Source organism: Phascolarctos cinereus, unplaced genomic scaffold (genome assembly GCF_003287225.1).
Source record: "Phascolarctos cinereus isolate Bilbo 61053 unplaced genomic scaffold, phaCin_HiC Scaffold_4;HRSCAF=312, whole genome shotgun sequence".
Lineage (NCBI taxonomy): Eukaryota > Metazoa > Chordata > Mammalia > Diprotodontia > Phascolarctidae > Phascolarctos > Phascolarctos cinereus.
In genome coordinates, this window is record NW_027555847.1 from 518,902,061 (window position 1) to 518,919,821 (window position 17,761).

Genomic DNA, 17,761 nt, shown 5'->3' on the forward strand with positions numbered 1-17,761 from the left:
TATATAAATTTTAACTATCATCATCACCATCATCTTCATACTATTAAAATATTGGCATATGTAAAAAAAAAATGAGCAATTCATTAACATTAGTAAAAAGTACCAATACTTCCACAATTTGGATTCTTTAAGAAAAGAAAACTTTACTTCAGTGACTTGAATAACAAATTCCTTAATACTTATGGACTATTAGCTTAAATTCTATTCTACTTTTAATTCTTGTTATGCTAAAAACAGAACTTTAGTTCAGACCTTCACTGTAGCACTGTTGTGCTATTTAATGATTGTATCTTTTTTTTTCAAAAGTCCAAACACTGAGATCCTTTTATAAAACCGGAAACTAAATTTTAAAAATTTAGTGGTTATATTTCTGAGCATCAAATTAAATATTTTGTATCTAGTATTGTCAGACCACACTACCACCACAGAAAGTCTTTAAAACATGAAATTAAATCATAACAGATCTTTCCTAAAAAATAAATAAAATAGAAAAAAATAATTATTTTAAAGGTATCTTACCCAGTCAGCATTTTTCAGCTCATCTAGGTCCGTACTGGATTCATCACTCTTTTCCATTTCCTGAATCTTCTTAAGATTCTGTGAGTTAAGAAGAAAAAGATACGAGTTAAGAAAAATGACTGAAGAAAATTTAATTAAGCCACTCTGCAAAAATTAAAATATCTATTGATTTCTTCAAAGAAATGCTAACTATGACTTCTTCTCCAGAGTCTCTAGAAAAGGGACAACCAGTATTTAAATGGCTTGAAGTTTCTCCTAGAGTCAAGGGAATAGCCTAGAAAACTGCAAAATAACTTTTTTCATTTTTGAATTTTGATCATAACCTAAAGGTTTCTGAGGCAGCTAGGTGAAACAGTGGATACAGTATCAGGCCTGGAGTAAGGAAGACTCATCTTCCTGAATACAAATCTGGCCTCAGAAACTTGTATCCCTGGGCAGGTCACTTAATCCTGTTTGCCTCAGTTTCCTCATCTGTAAAATGAGCTGGAGAAGGAAGAGGTGAAGTACTCTTGTATCTTTGCCAAGAAAACTCCAAACGCAGTCATGAAGAGTCAGACATGATTGAAATGACTGAACAACAACAATAAATGTAAGTTCCTATGTCAGAACTTCAGGAGGTCATCTTGATTCATAACCTTCAAGCAATTTTTATCAGTAAAGTATTTTCATGTTATGATAATAATTGAACTTTCATTACTACTAACAAGTCCATATCAATAAAGTTATCAACCATTCAAGGATATTAGAGTACAGTACTGTGAAACTACCTGAGTTCCAATGGACACTTTAAGTATAATTCTTTTTTTTAACATTTATATAACACTAAGTGCCAGGTACTACGCAAAGCACTTTAAAATTATCTCATTTGATACTTAACCATCCTGGGAGACAGGTGCTATTATTATTCCCATTTTTGCAGATAAAAGAAACAGAGGCAAGCAGATGTCAAGTGACGTGCCCACAGTTCCACAGCTAGTAAGTGACCAAGGCTGGATTTGAACTTAAGTCTTCCTGTCTTCCCTGTGCCACCTGGATAGATACATGTGCTTGGTGCTAAAAAGGGCTTTGCAATGATACAGCAATCCCTTGGTTTCCACTGTAGAGGAGAAAGATGAGTCAAAAAGGATTGACCCACTGAGTTGTCAAGAATCACTAGAATGGATTCCTTGATCATTATTCAGTTTAATGTGAACTTCAGGGACTAGGTATTGTGGGATGTTTGCTTCCTATTTGGCCAGCCATTTTGGTCATAAGTCCTAATTTTGCTTTATCATCATAAATTTTAAGAAAGAGTAGCCTCTTCCTATCATCTAGTTCTTCCTTATCAGCAAAAGAATAATCCGGATTAAAGCTGCCCTTTGTTGGTTCCTTTACCTTCAGAAAAATGAAATTATCATTAAGGCAAGTCAAGAATTTATTATCTGCCTTGCTCTTGGCAGAGACAGAAAGACACATGAAGAGATAAAGATGGGAGAGAGTTGAGAACTGTCTAGATATGTGAAGTTCATCATCACTACTATATCATGAATTCAATCTTATAATCTGTTTTATGTCCAGATAGACTGTAGTATACTTTGTATAATGCGACAATATTGTTACATAACAATATTGCTTCATTCGAGTTATACCAAAATGTTTCCACCTTTTTATTCCTTAATTTCCTCATGAGTAGATTTTCTTAATATACAATGGCACAAATATCTCCATTTGAATTCTCTTCTGCCTAAACTGTTCTATATGCAAAAGGGCCACCCTTCTGAAGCCATGTAGTCATCAGTCTCAGTCCACCACTGTCAGTGAAATTGAAACTGAAGTCAAATTTGTCTCCTTTCATCAGTTAATCTTTATTTTACTTTGCTTGTTACTCACACTTTGTGCATTTATTCTTAGGCATCTGAAGCCACGGGTTTTAATTGCTGGTTCCTTTTTTGGATTTCTGTCTCCTATGAATTTGTGGACATCTTTACTGCTGTTTTCTCAATACTGTGCCGATTCTTTATGGTATTTAGTTAGCTTGTTTAATATATTTTAGGTAGTTTCCCTCCCTCACATTGCTTTGCAGTTTGCCCTTTCGATTAAATTTGCAGGACTCCAGAGAAAAACATTCTTACCAGCCCTATAACGTCAGAACTTATTATTTCTAATAAAGAGCTTTTTGTGATTCCTCTTCATTAAAGAATTTTTGTGGGTGTTGAGGGGGAAAAGAAAAACTCTGTAAGGTGAAAAACAGACTTCAGCTTTAGACGGGAAAAGTCTATGCCTTATATCAGTGGTTCACAAACTCTGTGACTTCAGGACAAATTTATACCCTTAAAAATTACAGAGGACAGCGCAGTAGATAGAGCACTGACCCTGAAGTCAGGAGGACCTGAGTTCAAATTTGGCCTCAGACCAAACACTTGGCATTTACTAGTTGTGCGACCCTGGGCAAGTCACTTAACCCCAACTGCCTAAAAATAAAATAAAATAAAATAAAATAAAAAATTATGGAGGACCTCAAAAAGCTTCTGTTTATATGGGCTATATCTATCAATATTTACCATACTAGAAATTGAAACTGACAAATTTAAAAATATTTGCGTATTAACTTAAGAATAACTAATAAACTCATTATCTGTTAAAATAAATAACATTTTACAAAATATATTTTACATATTTAAAAAAATTTTTTTAAATCTTGCTTGGATTAGACAGCTGGATTCTCCTATCTAGTCCTGCATTCAATCTGTTGCAATATGTTGTTTTGGTTGAAATATGTGAAGAAACGATAATCTCACATAGATATGTAGTTGGAAAAAAGAGTGTTAAAATAAGCAAATGGCATATTATTATTATTATTACGAAAATAGTTTTGACCTTGTAGAGCCCCTGAAAAGGCCTCAGGGACCCTCAATGTCCATGAACCACACTTTGAGATCTGCTGACCTAGATGAACAAAATTCCACCAACAACAAAAATAAAAAGGGTGAAATAAATATGTTTTTAGAAAATCAGTTTGGTAAAAATGAACCAATAACCATAATTCCTTTCTATATTCATGAACTGAGCTCTAAATTGATGAAAACTGGATGATGGAAATATTCATGATTACTCTGAAAAGACCTGAGATCAAATTCAGCCTCAGACAGTTAATAAGTTATGTGATCCCGGCCAAGTCATCCAACTACTGTCTGCCTCAGTTTCCTCATTTGTAAAATGGGGATAATAGTAACACTTCTCTTCCAAGGGTTTTTGTGAGGATAAAATGGGATAATATTTGTAAGTCACTTTGGAAACACTAAAGTGTTCATAAATGCTATTTTTATTATTTTTGTTATCATTATGATTGTTAACAGACCTCAAAATATTGCTCCCACAGAACTTTACATACATTTCAAGTGATACACAATTTGCACAAATGTTCTCAAAACATTTTGTTAGTGCCTGAGAATATCATGAAGAAATATATTGCTTAGATGCCTATACTGTACCAAAGATCAAACCTAACAGTCTTTAGTGTCTTTTAGGTTCATAACAGGACAATAGAAAGCATAAAGGGTTGAAGTTTATGGAAACAGTTTTGCTGGAGGATGGAAAACAGAGGAAAGAGGTATCTGTAAATGAATTTACTGTATCTTCTTTAATCTGGCCCTGTTGATATTGTTTTGATGGGGATGTGTATTCTCCTTGCCTTGAATCACAGAATTTTAGAATTGGCAGAGACTGTGAGAATTAGGGACACCTGGAGGAGGGGCTAATTTACTCCAAGCAATTCCAAGTACTTTCCCTACTCCACAGAACAATCTCTCAACTAGAAAAGAAATATAAATCTGGAGGTGACTGCACAGGAAAGTGGAAGATCACCAGAAGGGGACAGGGCTGTTTTGACTATTTATCAAATCAGTTATGTATCTTTTATGTTTTGACAGTTTTTGTTGGGTTAAATAAAGCCTTTCTCAGATTCAATGCATTAACTTGAGTGCTTGTATCAAAGCTGAAGGTACAGATTTTCTGGAGAGACCCAAATATGAACTATATTGGGATATTCTTAGAGGAAATTCAGAGTTGGAACACAAGACAAAAAAGTAAATGACTTTTGAACACTATTGGTCCAGACCTCCTGAACCACAGGTAATATAAACAACTCAAATGAAAACATCAACTACTCTTCTACCATTGTAAGAAAGATTTTCTTCCTATATCCTAGAATTCATTTGAGTAAAAAAAAAATTAAGGAAATAAATTCTAATGATCTTAGCTATTTCAAGTGTCAAATTTTTTTGTCATTAAAATGGTTTGTGAATTTCAAATATAATACATTTTTACTCCTTCACAAAACATTAAAAATGTTATTAATGTGAAAATATCTAGAAAATCCCTCCTCCACTGGGCCTTTATATAATTATAATTCTGATTCATTTAAGCTCACCAGTGAATCAATAAAAAATTTTTTTTAAATTTAACACTGACTGAATCAAAACAAAGACCTTTGTACACATGATTAGAAGTCTCATACTTCTGTTCAGCAATAAAATTAAATCAGTCTTAGAAAGCAGTTACAGATTTATTGGCCTGACACTGGAAAATTATATCCTAGCAATTATATCCTTGCCATTCTAACATGATATTGTTGGTTTTTGCCTCAGCAAATGACAGCTGCTTCAATACTTAGAATATGGTGAGAAGTTCTGTCTAGGAGAAAGCACATGGCAATTCACTATTTTTCAGACACATTCTCCAAACAGCAATTATAATTTCTTTGTGTGCCAAAATTTTTGCTTACTAGAATCTTTTAAAAATTACTTCCACGAATAAATTGTTCAGAGCAACTTGAATTCATTTATATTGGTGAAAATGGTATGTCAGCTGACCCTTTTGAACAAAACAAAAAGAAAAAAAACTCTATATAGAAAAACAGAAATTCTGAATTGGTTAGAGGGGACTACAGAGGTCACAAAGTCTGACCTGTACCCTTCTACATCCTTTGTATCCAGCATAGTCCTAGTTCAAGGCATTTAACAAACACATGTTGATCAACTGAGACCAGGAAAATATGTTTCCAGACCAAGTAAGAGACTATTATAATATTCTAGGTGAGAGGTAATGATATTTTGACCTAAAGTGGTGGCTATGTGAGAGAAAAGGAGGTTAGAAATGGGAGATGATGTGGAAGTAGAATCCATGGAATATGGAAACAAATTAGATATTGTAAGGATGGAGGGGGTGGTGAAAGGGAATAAAGGATGCTTTAAGGTTGTAAACCTGGGTGACTGGAAGGTCAATAAAGGTTCTCTCAACAAAAATGGGAAAATTTAGAAGGTTTAGAGGAGAATGTCAATTCTAAAATGTACTTTACAAGAGGTCATTCTTTTCTTGTAAACATCAAGTCAGGGGGATCCCTTGGAGTCCATTCCACACTTTATACCTCTAGTATGTAATAAGTTTTTCCCAATATTAAGCCTAAGTTTGCTTCTTTACAACTTTTTTATTCTATCTTTGGGGTTAAACAGAACAAATCTAATCCCTTTTCCACTACACAGTTAAGGACAACTAGCTTGCCCTCCTTCCTCAGATCTTTTCTCTTCCAAAACTAAACATTTCCATCTTCGATTCCTTCAATCGTCCTCGTATAACATGGACTCAAGGCCTGGTGGCTTTTCTCTGTACTCAATTTATCTTATCAATGTCTTTCCTATACTGTACTACTAAACATACTACTCCAGATATAGTCTGACCAAGAAGACAGAGTACAATATCACTCATTCTTCATTCCTGGACACTCTACCTCTCCATTGAATGCAAACTAAGATTGCATTAGCTTACTTGGCGGCCATATAACATGGCTAGCTCATATAAATCATGTAGTCAACAAAATCCCCAAACCCCCATCTAACAATGCAGGTCTGCACCTTCTCTACAACTTATTCTTAGAGAGCTGCCTAGAGTACTGAGTGTTCAAATGACTTGCCCAGGGTCACAGAGCCAGTATGTATCAGAGATGGGAATTAAACCAAGTCTTCATGATTCTGAGGCTGTCTCTCTATCTTCTATGTTATGCCACCTCTCAAACTCTAGATAAATAAATATTTAATGGATCTTTGTATTGACTATTATCTGTATTATCTGATTCAAGGGTACAATTTGCAATTGTCCAATACTTCTTTATATTACACATTTCTAAAAATATAATGCTATTACTGTTTCTTGGATAGAATAAAAATTTTAAACATAAAATAAAATATAAATAAGAAAATCATATCCATATTAAGGACTAAAATATTAAAATAATAAACCATAAAGTTATTATGCAGCTAAAGTTGATATGAATTTAAGTATTCCACCAGAAAAACAGGCAGTAATTACTTCCCTTGTAACAGTCTGTCTATACTGTTCTAATTCTACAGCATTTCTTATTTCTACCTCACTTTTACTCATATAGCTACCACCAAAGCTCAAAAATCTCACCTAGAATGTTGCAATAGCTCCTACTTGTTCTGGAAACAGACATTATCCTGGTCTCTCTCAATCAATTAATCAACAATAGTCTTTGTTAAGAAAAGGGCATAATATGACAGGAGTTATGGGAAGACTTCTGCTTTCCTTTGGCAGAGTAGTCAAGATCTCCCTTGTATCTATCTGAAATACAATATTTTTTTCCTTTATTCATCCTCACCTCTTTCCCCTTTCTAATCAGCAATCTATACCACAATAAAACAATCGTCAAATAATCACATAATTTAGGAGCTAAAGATATGTTCACAGATTATGTCTTAATAATCTTAATTATGTCTTAAACCCATTCAGAATCACTATAGCAGATATGGCTAACAGCAAAAAGGAGTAAAAGCCTGGAATAGGTTGTTTTTAATGAGAAGGAAAAAAAAATCAAAGCACTCCTTTAAAGGCACCAACATTTACAAGACCAGTAATTCAAACAAGAGACCAAATGAAGATTGAAAGGGGCCCTAGAAAGTTCAGAATAACAGATGATCTAATTAAAATTCAACAAATGGCATTCTTACAGACATCTGGTGGTAAACACTTTCTTTTACAAGTGATGAATTTGCAAGACTGGCACAATCTAAATCCAGTCTGGCAACAAGAAAAGATTTCTATCTGACTTTGATAATATACTTTGACAATTCATGGGGGAATGGTCTAGTAAAAGATATATTTTAAATATTTAAATGAGAGAACTCTTTGAAGGTTTTACCTACTTGAGGCTGTTCAGCAATTTTAAGTAACAAATAGCCTATATTCAGAACAGATATCAGTGACTCAATTTGATTTCAAACCATTATAACAACAATGAAATTATGACACGCTGCTAGTTTTGGCAAGTGGTTAGTAAGAGAATGGGTTGCCAAACGCTTCCAGTTTTAGTCAACAAAGAAATACTTAACAACCAAATAACCAACTCTTTAGAATTTAAATTATACATAATAATGCTAGGCAAAGAAAGACTGGGTAAAACAAAAATAATGATCGTAAGATAATTTCTACTGCAGACAAATATTATTGACTGCATTCAAAACAGCTTAAAACCTTTCCAAGTATCAGAACTCCTCTTTAAAATTAAAAAGTTTTATGTGAAACTCTCCATAACAATCATCATATTGGTATGTGCTTCAATACTTCAAGTATTTGTGATTTCATCAGTGCAGGGATAATCACAAGCTCTCTTGATCTTCATGGGTCACTACATCAAGAAAAATAGATTTAAAAAATCACCTGGCTTCCAAACTTTGGTGAAAAGTCTCTTCAAACTTAGCTAGGTTGGTCCTTGGAGAAAAAAATATTCAAATCTTTAAGTCTACTTTAAGTCTTTTTAGCTTGAGAGGATAAAGCTAGAGTCTGCATTCTGATAGCATAACAAGGTTCTCTCCAACAAACAGGATAAGGCATACAAAAAAGGACACAAGTAGAGGAAGTTTTTAAAAACTATGTGTGTGTTATAATAAAATAGTGTTAATTATGAAAAAAATCTCATTATTTCTAATCATGTAATGTTTCAGATAATACATTTTAATATGTGAGTCTTCAGAAAAGTTTTAGAACTAGGCTACAAAAGGCAATCTACTGTCTTAACAAATAACAGACATTTATTAAGTGCCTATCATGTGCCAGGCACTGGGGATACAAAGAAGAAAATGAAATTGTCCTTGCTGTAGGAGAGAGGGAAAGGAAGGGGGGAGGGGGAAGGGAGAGGGGAAGACGGGGAAGGAGGGAGGGTGGGAGAGAGGGGGGGAGAGAGAGAGAGAGAGAGAGAGAGAGAGAGAGAGAGAGAGAGAGAGAGAGAGAGAGAGAGAGAGAGAGAGAGAGAGAGAGAGAGAGAGAGAGAGAGAGAATGAGAATGAGTACTCCCAAGGAATTTACTTAAGTCCTAATATTTAGGTTATATCTCAATGCCAAGATAAGTTTGGTTAAGACCCTGGGCATGTAAAAACCAGTCCTCTATAATTATGTACTTTAATAAATTGCAGGGGTGAAAGTGAATCATTCAGGAAATCTAAGTTTGCTGATTCAAAAGTTTTAAATAAGGCCAAAGCAGCTGAAGTTACTTAAGCCTTAAACAAGTGACAGGACATCTTTTAATAACTACTGCTTCTTTTCCTTACAGCCAGAAGGGGAAATTGCTTTCCTTATTTTGACTAATTCCATCTAAATTTTAAAAAAAATGTGAGGACAGAAAAGAAGCAAGGAAGGTCAATATTCTTTCACAGGCTACAAATAAACAAAGAAAGGTAAAACTTCACTAAATAACTAAAAGTTCTAAGCTTTGAGATCTATTTATTTTAAAGAAAAGCAACTTCAGCATTATCAGGAATAGTTGAATACATATTGCCTTGATAGTAATAATAACAGGAATTTATTGGGAAAAATACAACATATGCATTGTTTAGCTAAATAAAATAATTGAAATGTCTGAGATTTTGGTGATAATTGTCCTAATGGAGGTTTTTGTAATTTCCTAAAATTTAGTCATGATTTTTCTATAAATTCATATATGGTATATTTGGTAAAGTTAATGCTTCCATAAATAAAATTATCAAATCACTTTTTTTCCTGACAGCTAAAAAGTTAGTCTGAAAAATTATAGTGCATCACATCATTAATGTAGAATGGTAAAATGTGATAATGTCTATCAAGGGTGTTGCAAAATTTAAAGTGCCATATTATACTAAAAATGGAATCTACCATTTGTCTCTCAGTTATGAAGATATTACATGTTAAATTTATACCAGGCACCTATAGAAACAAAATTATTAAAGTGAACTTTCCTAATTAGAGTTAGGATATCCTAATTAGGATAGATTTAAATACAATCCATCCTAACTGTAAAGCAATCTAGATAGTTAATGAGCAAAGGTCCTCAGATAAACATGGGCAAAACTAAATGGAATCTGGTCAAGCATGGACTATGTCTGGGGAAACTGGGCAGTATTCTTAATAACCTCTAGTCTCAAAACCCTCTCTTGTTAACACAAATGTTATCCAGTGAAACTATAGTTGCAAATAAAGAAAAATCAAAATCTCAAAAGAATGAACGTTGTGAGTGACTCAAAGGTCAATGGAGAGATGTATTTTAAATGCAAGTGGGCTGAAGCAAAAGAGAATAAGAAAGAGCTGCACTGGTACCAATAAAATGTAAAAAAGCCTACATAAAGGCTTCCAGAAGATTGGGCAGATACTTCATGGAATATCTACCAGAAAAATGCACAAGAATCACAAGGATAAGGACAAAAATCACACAGGATAAGAAGATACCAATAAGTTACAATTTACTACCATGATGAGAATGAAAAATATGGTTTGGGATTACAGGACAGAGGGAGAGGGGGAATAACAGAGTATGGTCAAATAAAGAAATTCAGAAATCATAACACAGAAGTGGAATATTTGTGATCAAAGGTAAGGCCATCTCTGTGGTTGGTAAAATGCAGTGGAGGAATAGAAATGACTAAGTTGAGGAACAGGAAAGTTAGTGTTTGAAAGATTATCAGTATGTACATTGAAATTCCCTGCCATGAGGGCAAGAATCATGAAGAAAAGAAAGACTGTGAAACAGGCATTAAACTCACTGACGAAAAGAAGAATGTCCTAGACGTTGGTAGAAAAAAGCTATCAGAACCTTCATTGGGTGATATAGATGATATGAACCTCAAAAAAGGAGAGATTACTGTGTGATAGTTAGGAAAGAGTTTGGATTTAGCAATGGGGAGTAAGGAATAGCAACTTCCTCACCATCACCAGTGATTCCAGGTATAAGTATGAGTTAAAGTGCAACCAGGGCTGGAAAGGGGAAGGCAGAGCACACATACACAGGTCAAAAACCTGCTGAAATACTTTTAGAACAAGCAGACATTACTTCGAACCAGCAGGGTCTGGAGTTCAGAAGAGCTGGAGATGTTGATTTAAAGATCATTTTCAGAAGTGATCTTTGAACCTAAGGAAATGGATGAGGTCACCATGGGAGAGAGAAAAGAAAAAAAGAAAAAATGTGAGGAGGGGAAAAAAAAAACAAGAGAAAAATATAGAAGCAAAGAATGGGATATAGAAGGAAGAATGAGAGAACCATGAGGAAGAGAGGAGACAGCTCCCGGTGATTCTACCAATGAAGGGATACTCCTATGTTTCTTGAGGATGGTACTCATTCAGATAAGTACAGCCTTTCAGAATCTATCTAGCAGGCGTTAGGTATGAATTAATTCCAAAGATGGAGACTAATTTTCACTATTCTAAACCTTCTATATCCAGGACATCCAGTCTTCACAATTAATAATAATAATAGTTAGTATTATATAGCACTTTAAGTTAGCTTTAAAAGCACTTTCTTTCCTCACAATAATCCTGTGATAGGCAGCATGGTACCTACTGAAAAAAAAAATAATAATAGCTAACAGGTGACTCACTCAGGGTCACACAGCTCGCTGCCCCGAATTTAAATCATGGTTCTGCCACTTACTAACTGTGTGACCTTTGGCAAGTTATTTCATTTATTGTTCTGGGTCCCAGTTTCCTCACCCTTAAAATGAAGAGACTGGATTCAATGTCCTCTAATATTCCTTTCAGCTTTAAATGATCCTAAGTATCATCATCAATGTTTTACAGATTAATTCATTAGGTTCATCAAGTGACTAGTCAAAGGTCACATAGCTAGTGATTTAAAGAGCTGAGATTCAAAGCCAGGTCTTTCTTAACACCAAGTACAAGTACAACCACTAAGCATCTAGTGTTTAAAACAAACCTAAACTATTATAAAGGAGCTCCATTTCCATGAATCGTAAATTGAGAACTACCCATCTTTATCAGAAAGAAGAAACAAGGTTTGTCCGTAGGAAGGCTGAACTCACCCTGTGGCTGCAATAAATCACAATATAGCAAGACTCAATTCAAGAGACAAGCCACAAAAAAATTCTTATTAACCCCAAAGGACACACAATGGGCAAGTAGCCAAATTAGACCGCTTGAAGACTATAAGGCTTTTACTAAACTTTCAAGAGTGTACTATTCCTGGTAGTTGCTTCAGCAGCACATACACTAAAATTGGAATGATACAGAGAAGATTAGCATGGCCCCTGCCCAAGGATGACATGCAAATCTGTGAAGCACTCCATATTTTTATCACCTCCTGAAAGAGATCCCCAAAGGAAAACTCCTAGGAATATTATAGCCAAATTCCAGGCTTCCCAGGTCAAGGAGAAAATATTGCAAGCAGCCAGAAAGAAATAATTCAAGTATTATGGAAACACAATCAGGATTTAGTAGCTTCCACATTAAGGGACCAGAGGGCTTGGAATATAATATTCTGGAGGTCAAAGAAGATAGGATTACAAGAATCCTATCCAGAATCACCTATCCAGCAAAACTGAGTATGATCCTTCAGAAGAAAAAAATGAATATTCAGTGAAACACAGGACTTTTAACCATTCTTGATGAAAAGATCAGAGCTGAATAGAAAATTTGACTTTCAAATACAAGACACAAGAGAACTATGAAAAGGTAAACAGGAAAGAGAAATAATAAGAGACTTAATAAAGTTGAACTGTTTACATTCCTACATGGAAAGATGATATTTTTAATTCATGATAGAGTGCATAGGGTAAGTTGAAGATGAAGGGATGATATCTAAAAAATAAAATTAAGAGAGAGGATTATACTGGGAGAGGGAGAAAGGGAGAGGTAGAATGGGGTAAATAATCTCACATAAAACAGATAAGAAAAAGCTTTTGCAGTGGAGGGGAAGTGGGGGAAGGTGAGAGGCAATGAGGGAATGGTATTTGGCTTAAGGAGGAAATAACATACACACTCAATTGTATTCGGAAATCTATCTTGCCCTACAGGAAAATAGGGGGCAAGGGGATAAGAGGGGACTTGGGGATAATAGAAGGGAAGACCAGATTGGGGGAAAGGGTAATCAGAAGCAAATACTTCTGAGGAGGGACAGGGTCAAAAGAGAGAGTAGAATAAATGGGGGGGTGGGATAGGATGAAGGGAAATACAGTTAGTTTTTCCACAACATGACTACTATGGAAGAGTTTTGCATGATTACACATGTATAACCTGTATCAAGTTGCTTGCCTTCTCAATGAGGGTGGATGGAGGGAGGAAGGGAGAGAATTTGGAACCCAAAGTTTTAAAAACAAATGTTAAAAATTGTTTTTACATGCAACTGGGAAATAAGATATACAGGCAATGGAGTATAGAAATCTATCCTGCCTTACAGGAAAATAGAAGGAGAAGAGGATAAGAGAAGGGGAGGGAGTGATAGAAGGGAGAGCAGATTAGGGGAAGGGATATTCAGAATGCACACCATCTTGAGGTGGGGTGAGGAGTGAGATGGGGAGAAAATTTGGAACTCAAAATCTTACGGAAGTGAATGCTGCAAACTAAAAATAAATAAATAAATGAATGAATTTATTTATATAAAACAGTGTGCTATCCTGGAAAGAACACTAGATTTTAGGGTCAGAAATGCTGGTTTCAAATCCCATCTTTGCCTCTTAACTATTTTGTATAAATGAACAAGCCCTTTAATAAATCTGGGCCTCAGTTTCTCATTTGTAAATGAAAGGCTTATCCTAGATGACTGAAGTCCCTTTAAACTCTAAGTCCTATGATCACCTAAATTCTGCCAACTGTTGCCACTGACAAGACAGACTGCTTTGTCTCTCTAATTTTGACATGAATGAACCATTCCACTGAACATTTTTCTTGGTGCTTCTGAAGGCTGTTCTCAACCAACACAGACTTAAGGGCTTCTTAAGCACCTATTATGTGGTATGTACTATGCTGGAAGGTGGGAATACAAAGACTTACATTCCAAATGGGGAGAAAACATGTATATATGTGCAAAACATAATGGATAACTAATTATTTATACAGGTCTCACAAGGAATGGGTGCCTTCTAGGCAAGGTAAAGTCACTGAGGAATCCTCGGATCAGTCTTCCCAGTCCAGGAAGACTGGGCAATATCATGAGAATAAGCACCTGGATTTGTTCTTGTGTTCTCTCTAAAGATAGACAGATAAACAGAGAGATGTATACAAACACACACACACACACACACACACACACATTTAATACCTTGAATACCTGTACGAGAAGTATGGACCTTTTGGATACCTAGACAAGAGATATATGCCACAGGTATATTAGGAAATTTTCCTGCATTCCAAATGAGACCAATAAAACTAAGAGAAAAAAAGGATCAGATCCAATCCGTGCAAGTCCAGGGGCCTTATGTGGCACCCTGACTCTTAGTTTACACACTCAAGAATGACGTATATGAATAGAGACTCCCTCCAATGACAGACTACAATTTCTTCACAAATCAGTAAGTAGACTTAAGAGTTTCTATGGCCAAAAATTTCATCATTCTGTGACCAACCTCATGTCAAGCCTTTCCAAACTAAGTTAAGCTGTTCTCCAGATAAATGGCATATTTTTAAAACCTTTAACCCCCAACGATTTGTTCTGTGAAGTTTGGATTCAGTCAAAAGGCTGCACTTGAGGACCTTGAGGCCACAGATTGCACACCCCTGGATATAGTCTGTAATTAGGCTCTTTGTAGAAGCCTTTGCATTTGGCAGGACCTGCCAAATCTTGTACTTCATTGTTACAAACGTTGACAATCCAGGGTTACCTCCACGCCATGATGAGGCACTGAAGGAAAAGTTTAGTAGATAAATGCAATTATGCACAACCATAAATATTGCTGCTAAAGTTGAATATTAAAAAGACAAAGGTAGCCAGCCTTATAATCAACTCAGTTCAAAAGCTCAGTGTTATCCTGTACTGTTCATACTTTCTTACCACATATACCCAATCAACTGTCAAATCTTGCTTCTACTTCCACATTATCTCTTACTTTCACTTCCTTAACTATACATACCACCAGCACCTTAGTTCAGGCCTTCATTACATCTGGCTTAAACCATTGCAACAACCTCCTAACTGGAGTCACTGCCTAAAGTTTCTCTCCACTCCAATCCATTCACTGCACATCAACCAAAATGATTTTCCTTTTTTTTAAAAAAAATTGTTATTTTATTTTTTCCCTAATTAATTACATGTAAAAACAATTTTTAACATTTTTTTAAATTCTGAGTTCCAAATTCTCCTTTCCTCTCCCCTCTCATTAAGAAGGCAAACAATTTGATATAGTTTACAACATGTGCAGTCATACAAAATATATATTTCTATATTAGTAATGTTGTGAAAGATAAACACAGACCCAAAAAAAAAACCTAAGAAAAATAAAATTAAGAAAAGGTATTCTTCGATCTGCTGTCAGACTCCATTAGTTCTTTCTCTGGAGATGGATAGCCCTTTTCATCATAAGTCCTTCAGAACTGTGTTGGATCATTGTACTGTTGAGAATAACTAAGTCATTCACAGTTGATCACTGTTCAATATTGCTGTTACTGTGTACAATGTTCTTCTGGTTCTGCTCATTTCACTTTGCATCAATTTATGTAAATCTTCCCAGGTTTCTCTAAGAGCATCTTACTCAGCATATCCTATAGTACAACACTACTCCATCATATTTATAGACCACAACTCGTTCAGCAATTCCCCCATTGATGGGCATCCCCTCAACTTCCAATTCTTTGCCACCACAAAAAGAGCCACTATAACTATTTATGTACATACAGGTCCTTTTCCTTTTTGTTTTTTGTCTCTCTGAGACACAGAACTAGTAGTGATATTGCTGGATCAAAGGTTATGTAAACATGGTTTTATAGTGCTTTTGGTATAGCTCCAAATTGCTTTCCAGAATGGGTGGATCAGTATACAATTTCACCAACCGTGCATTAGTGTCTCAATTTTCCCCCATTCCTTCCAACATTTATAATTTTCTTTTTCATTCCTACTAGCCAATCTAATAGGTATGAGGTAGTATCTCAGAATTGCTTTAATTTACATTTCTCTAGTCAATTGTATTCAACTTACATCCATGTCCTCTTTATGTATATTCCTTTCTAATTGCCCTAATAATGAGACTGTTGTTGTTGTGTTTGTCCTTTGTTCTCAAAGAGGACCATGACATCAGGGAGATGATGACATGACTTACAACTGACTTTGCTTTGAGGGAGGGCTGTGTGCAAGGACACTGTCTCACTTTCTCCTCCAGAGCCATCTGGGTTCAGTGGCCAGATATAGACCAGGATGACTGGACATGGCCTTAGATGCAGTGGGAGACCTTGGCCTTTTTAAGCTAAGGTCTTCTCAGGTCCTCACTTTTGAGTGAGGCAATGCCCATTCAGTGAATAAGCCTCTTAGGAGTTACATGTATCATCTTCCCATACGGGAATGTAAATATTTTAACCTTACTGCATTCTTTATGATTCCCCTTTCCTGTTTACCTTTTAATCTTCTCTTGTGTCCTGTATTTGAAAGTCAAATTTTCTATTCAGCTCTGGTCCCTTCATCAGGAATGCTTAAAAGTCCTCTATTTCACTAAATTTTAATTTCTCCCCCTGAAAGATATACTCAACTTTGCGGGGTAGGTTCTTCTTGATTGTACTCCTAACTCCTTTCTTTGCCTTTTGGAATATCATACTCCAAGCCCTTAGCTCCTTTAACCTGGAAGTTGCTATACCTTGTGTGGTTCTGACTGGGGTTCCATGATATTTGAATTGTTTCCTTCTGGCTGCTTGCAAAATTTTCTCCTTGACATGGGAATTCTGGAATTTGGTTATAATATTCCTGTGAATTTTCATTTTGGGATCTCTTTCAAGGGGGGAATAGTGGATTCTTTCAATTTCTATTTTACCCTCATGTTCTAGAATATCAGGGCAGTTTTCCTTGAAAATTTCTTGAGTGATGATGTCTAGGCTCCCTTTTTGGATCATGGCTTTCAGGTAGTCCTATAATTCTTAAATTATCTCTCCTGGCCCTATTTTCTAGGTCAGTTGTTTTTCCAATGAGAAATTTCACATTTTCTTCTAATTTTTTAATTCTTTTGACTTTGTTTTAGTGTTTCTTGATGTCTCATGGAGTCATTGGCTTCCACTTGCCAAATTCTAATTTTTAAGGCATTATTTTGTTCAGTGAGCTTTAGTACCTCCTTTTCTATTTGGCCAACTCTGCTTTTTTAAGGAGTTCTTCTCTTCAGTAGATTTGTGAGCCTCTTTTACATTTGGTCTATTCTGTTTTTTAAGGTGTTATTTTTTTCAGGGTGTGTGTGTGTGTGTGTGTGTGTGTGTGTGTTGTTTACCAAGCTGCTGGCTTTTTTCATGATTTTCTTGCTCATTTCTTTTCCAAATTTTTCCTCTATCTCTCTTATTTGGTTTTTTAAATCCTTTTTGAGCTCTTCTCTAGGAATTCTTTTTGGGCCTGAGACCAATTTACGTTTTTTTCTTTGAGGCTTTGGATATAGCAATTTTGACTTTGTTTTCTTCTTCTGAGTTTGTGTTTTGATTTTTCCCTGTCATCATATTAATTTTCTATGGTTAGATTCCTTTTTTGTTGTTTGCTCATTTTCCCAGCCTATTTCTTGACTTTTAACTCTATGTTAAAGTAGGACTCTGCTTTGGGGGGAAGAGAGGACATTGTTCCAAGCTTCAATCCTTTCCTACTACTGCTTTCAGAGGTAGTTCTCAGCATCTATAGGTTTTCAGTTCTTCCAAGATGGTATGATCTTAGAGGTACGATCACTGCTCTCCTAGCTTGTGCTCTGGTCTGTGAGTAATGACAAGCTCTTTTTCCACCTGAAACTGTGACCAGAGTCCTAGCTCCCTTCTGGCTACAAGCTCT

At 35.4% G+C, this 17,761-nt stretch overlaps 1 protein-coding gene and 1 non-coding gene across 4 annotated transcripts in view; one reads left to right on the top strand and one right to left on the bottom strand.

Moving 5' to 3' along the window:
- SPIRE1 (spire type actin nucleation factor 1) overlaps nucleotides 1–17,761 on the bottom strand; it is a 236,947-nt gene that overhangs the window by 64,054 nt on the left and 155,132 nt on the right. For all 3 annotated transcript variants that reach the window (XM_020985573.2, XM_020985571.2, XM_020985572.2), the window contains exon 5: nucleotides 520–597. In XM_020985573.2, coding sequence (XP_020841232.1) covers nucleotides 520–597 — 78 coding nt within the window. The remainder of the gene's footprint in view (nucleotides 1–519; nucleotides 598–17,761) is intronic.
- LOC144457395 (U6 spliceosomal RNA) lies at nucleotides 12,020–12,122 on the top strand. Its single transcript, XR_013486698.1, has one exon. It is a non-coding gene; the product is annotated as a U6 spliceosomal RNA (small nuclear RNA).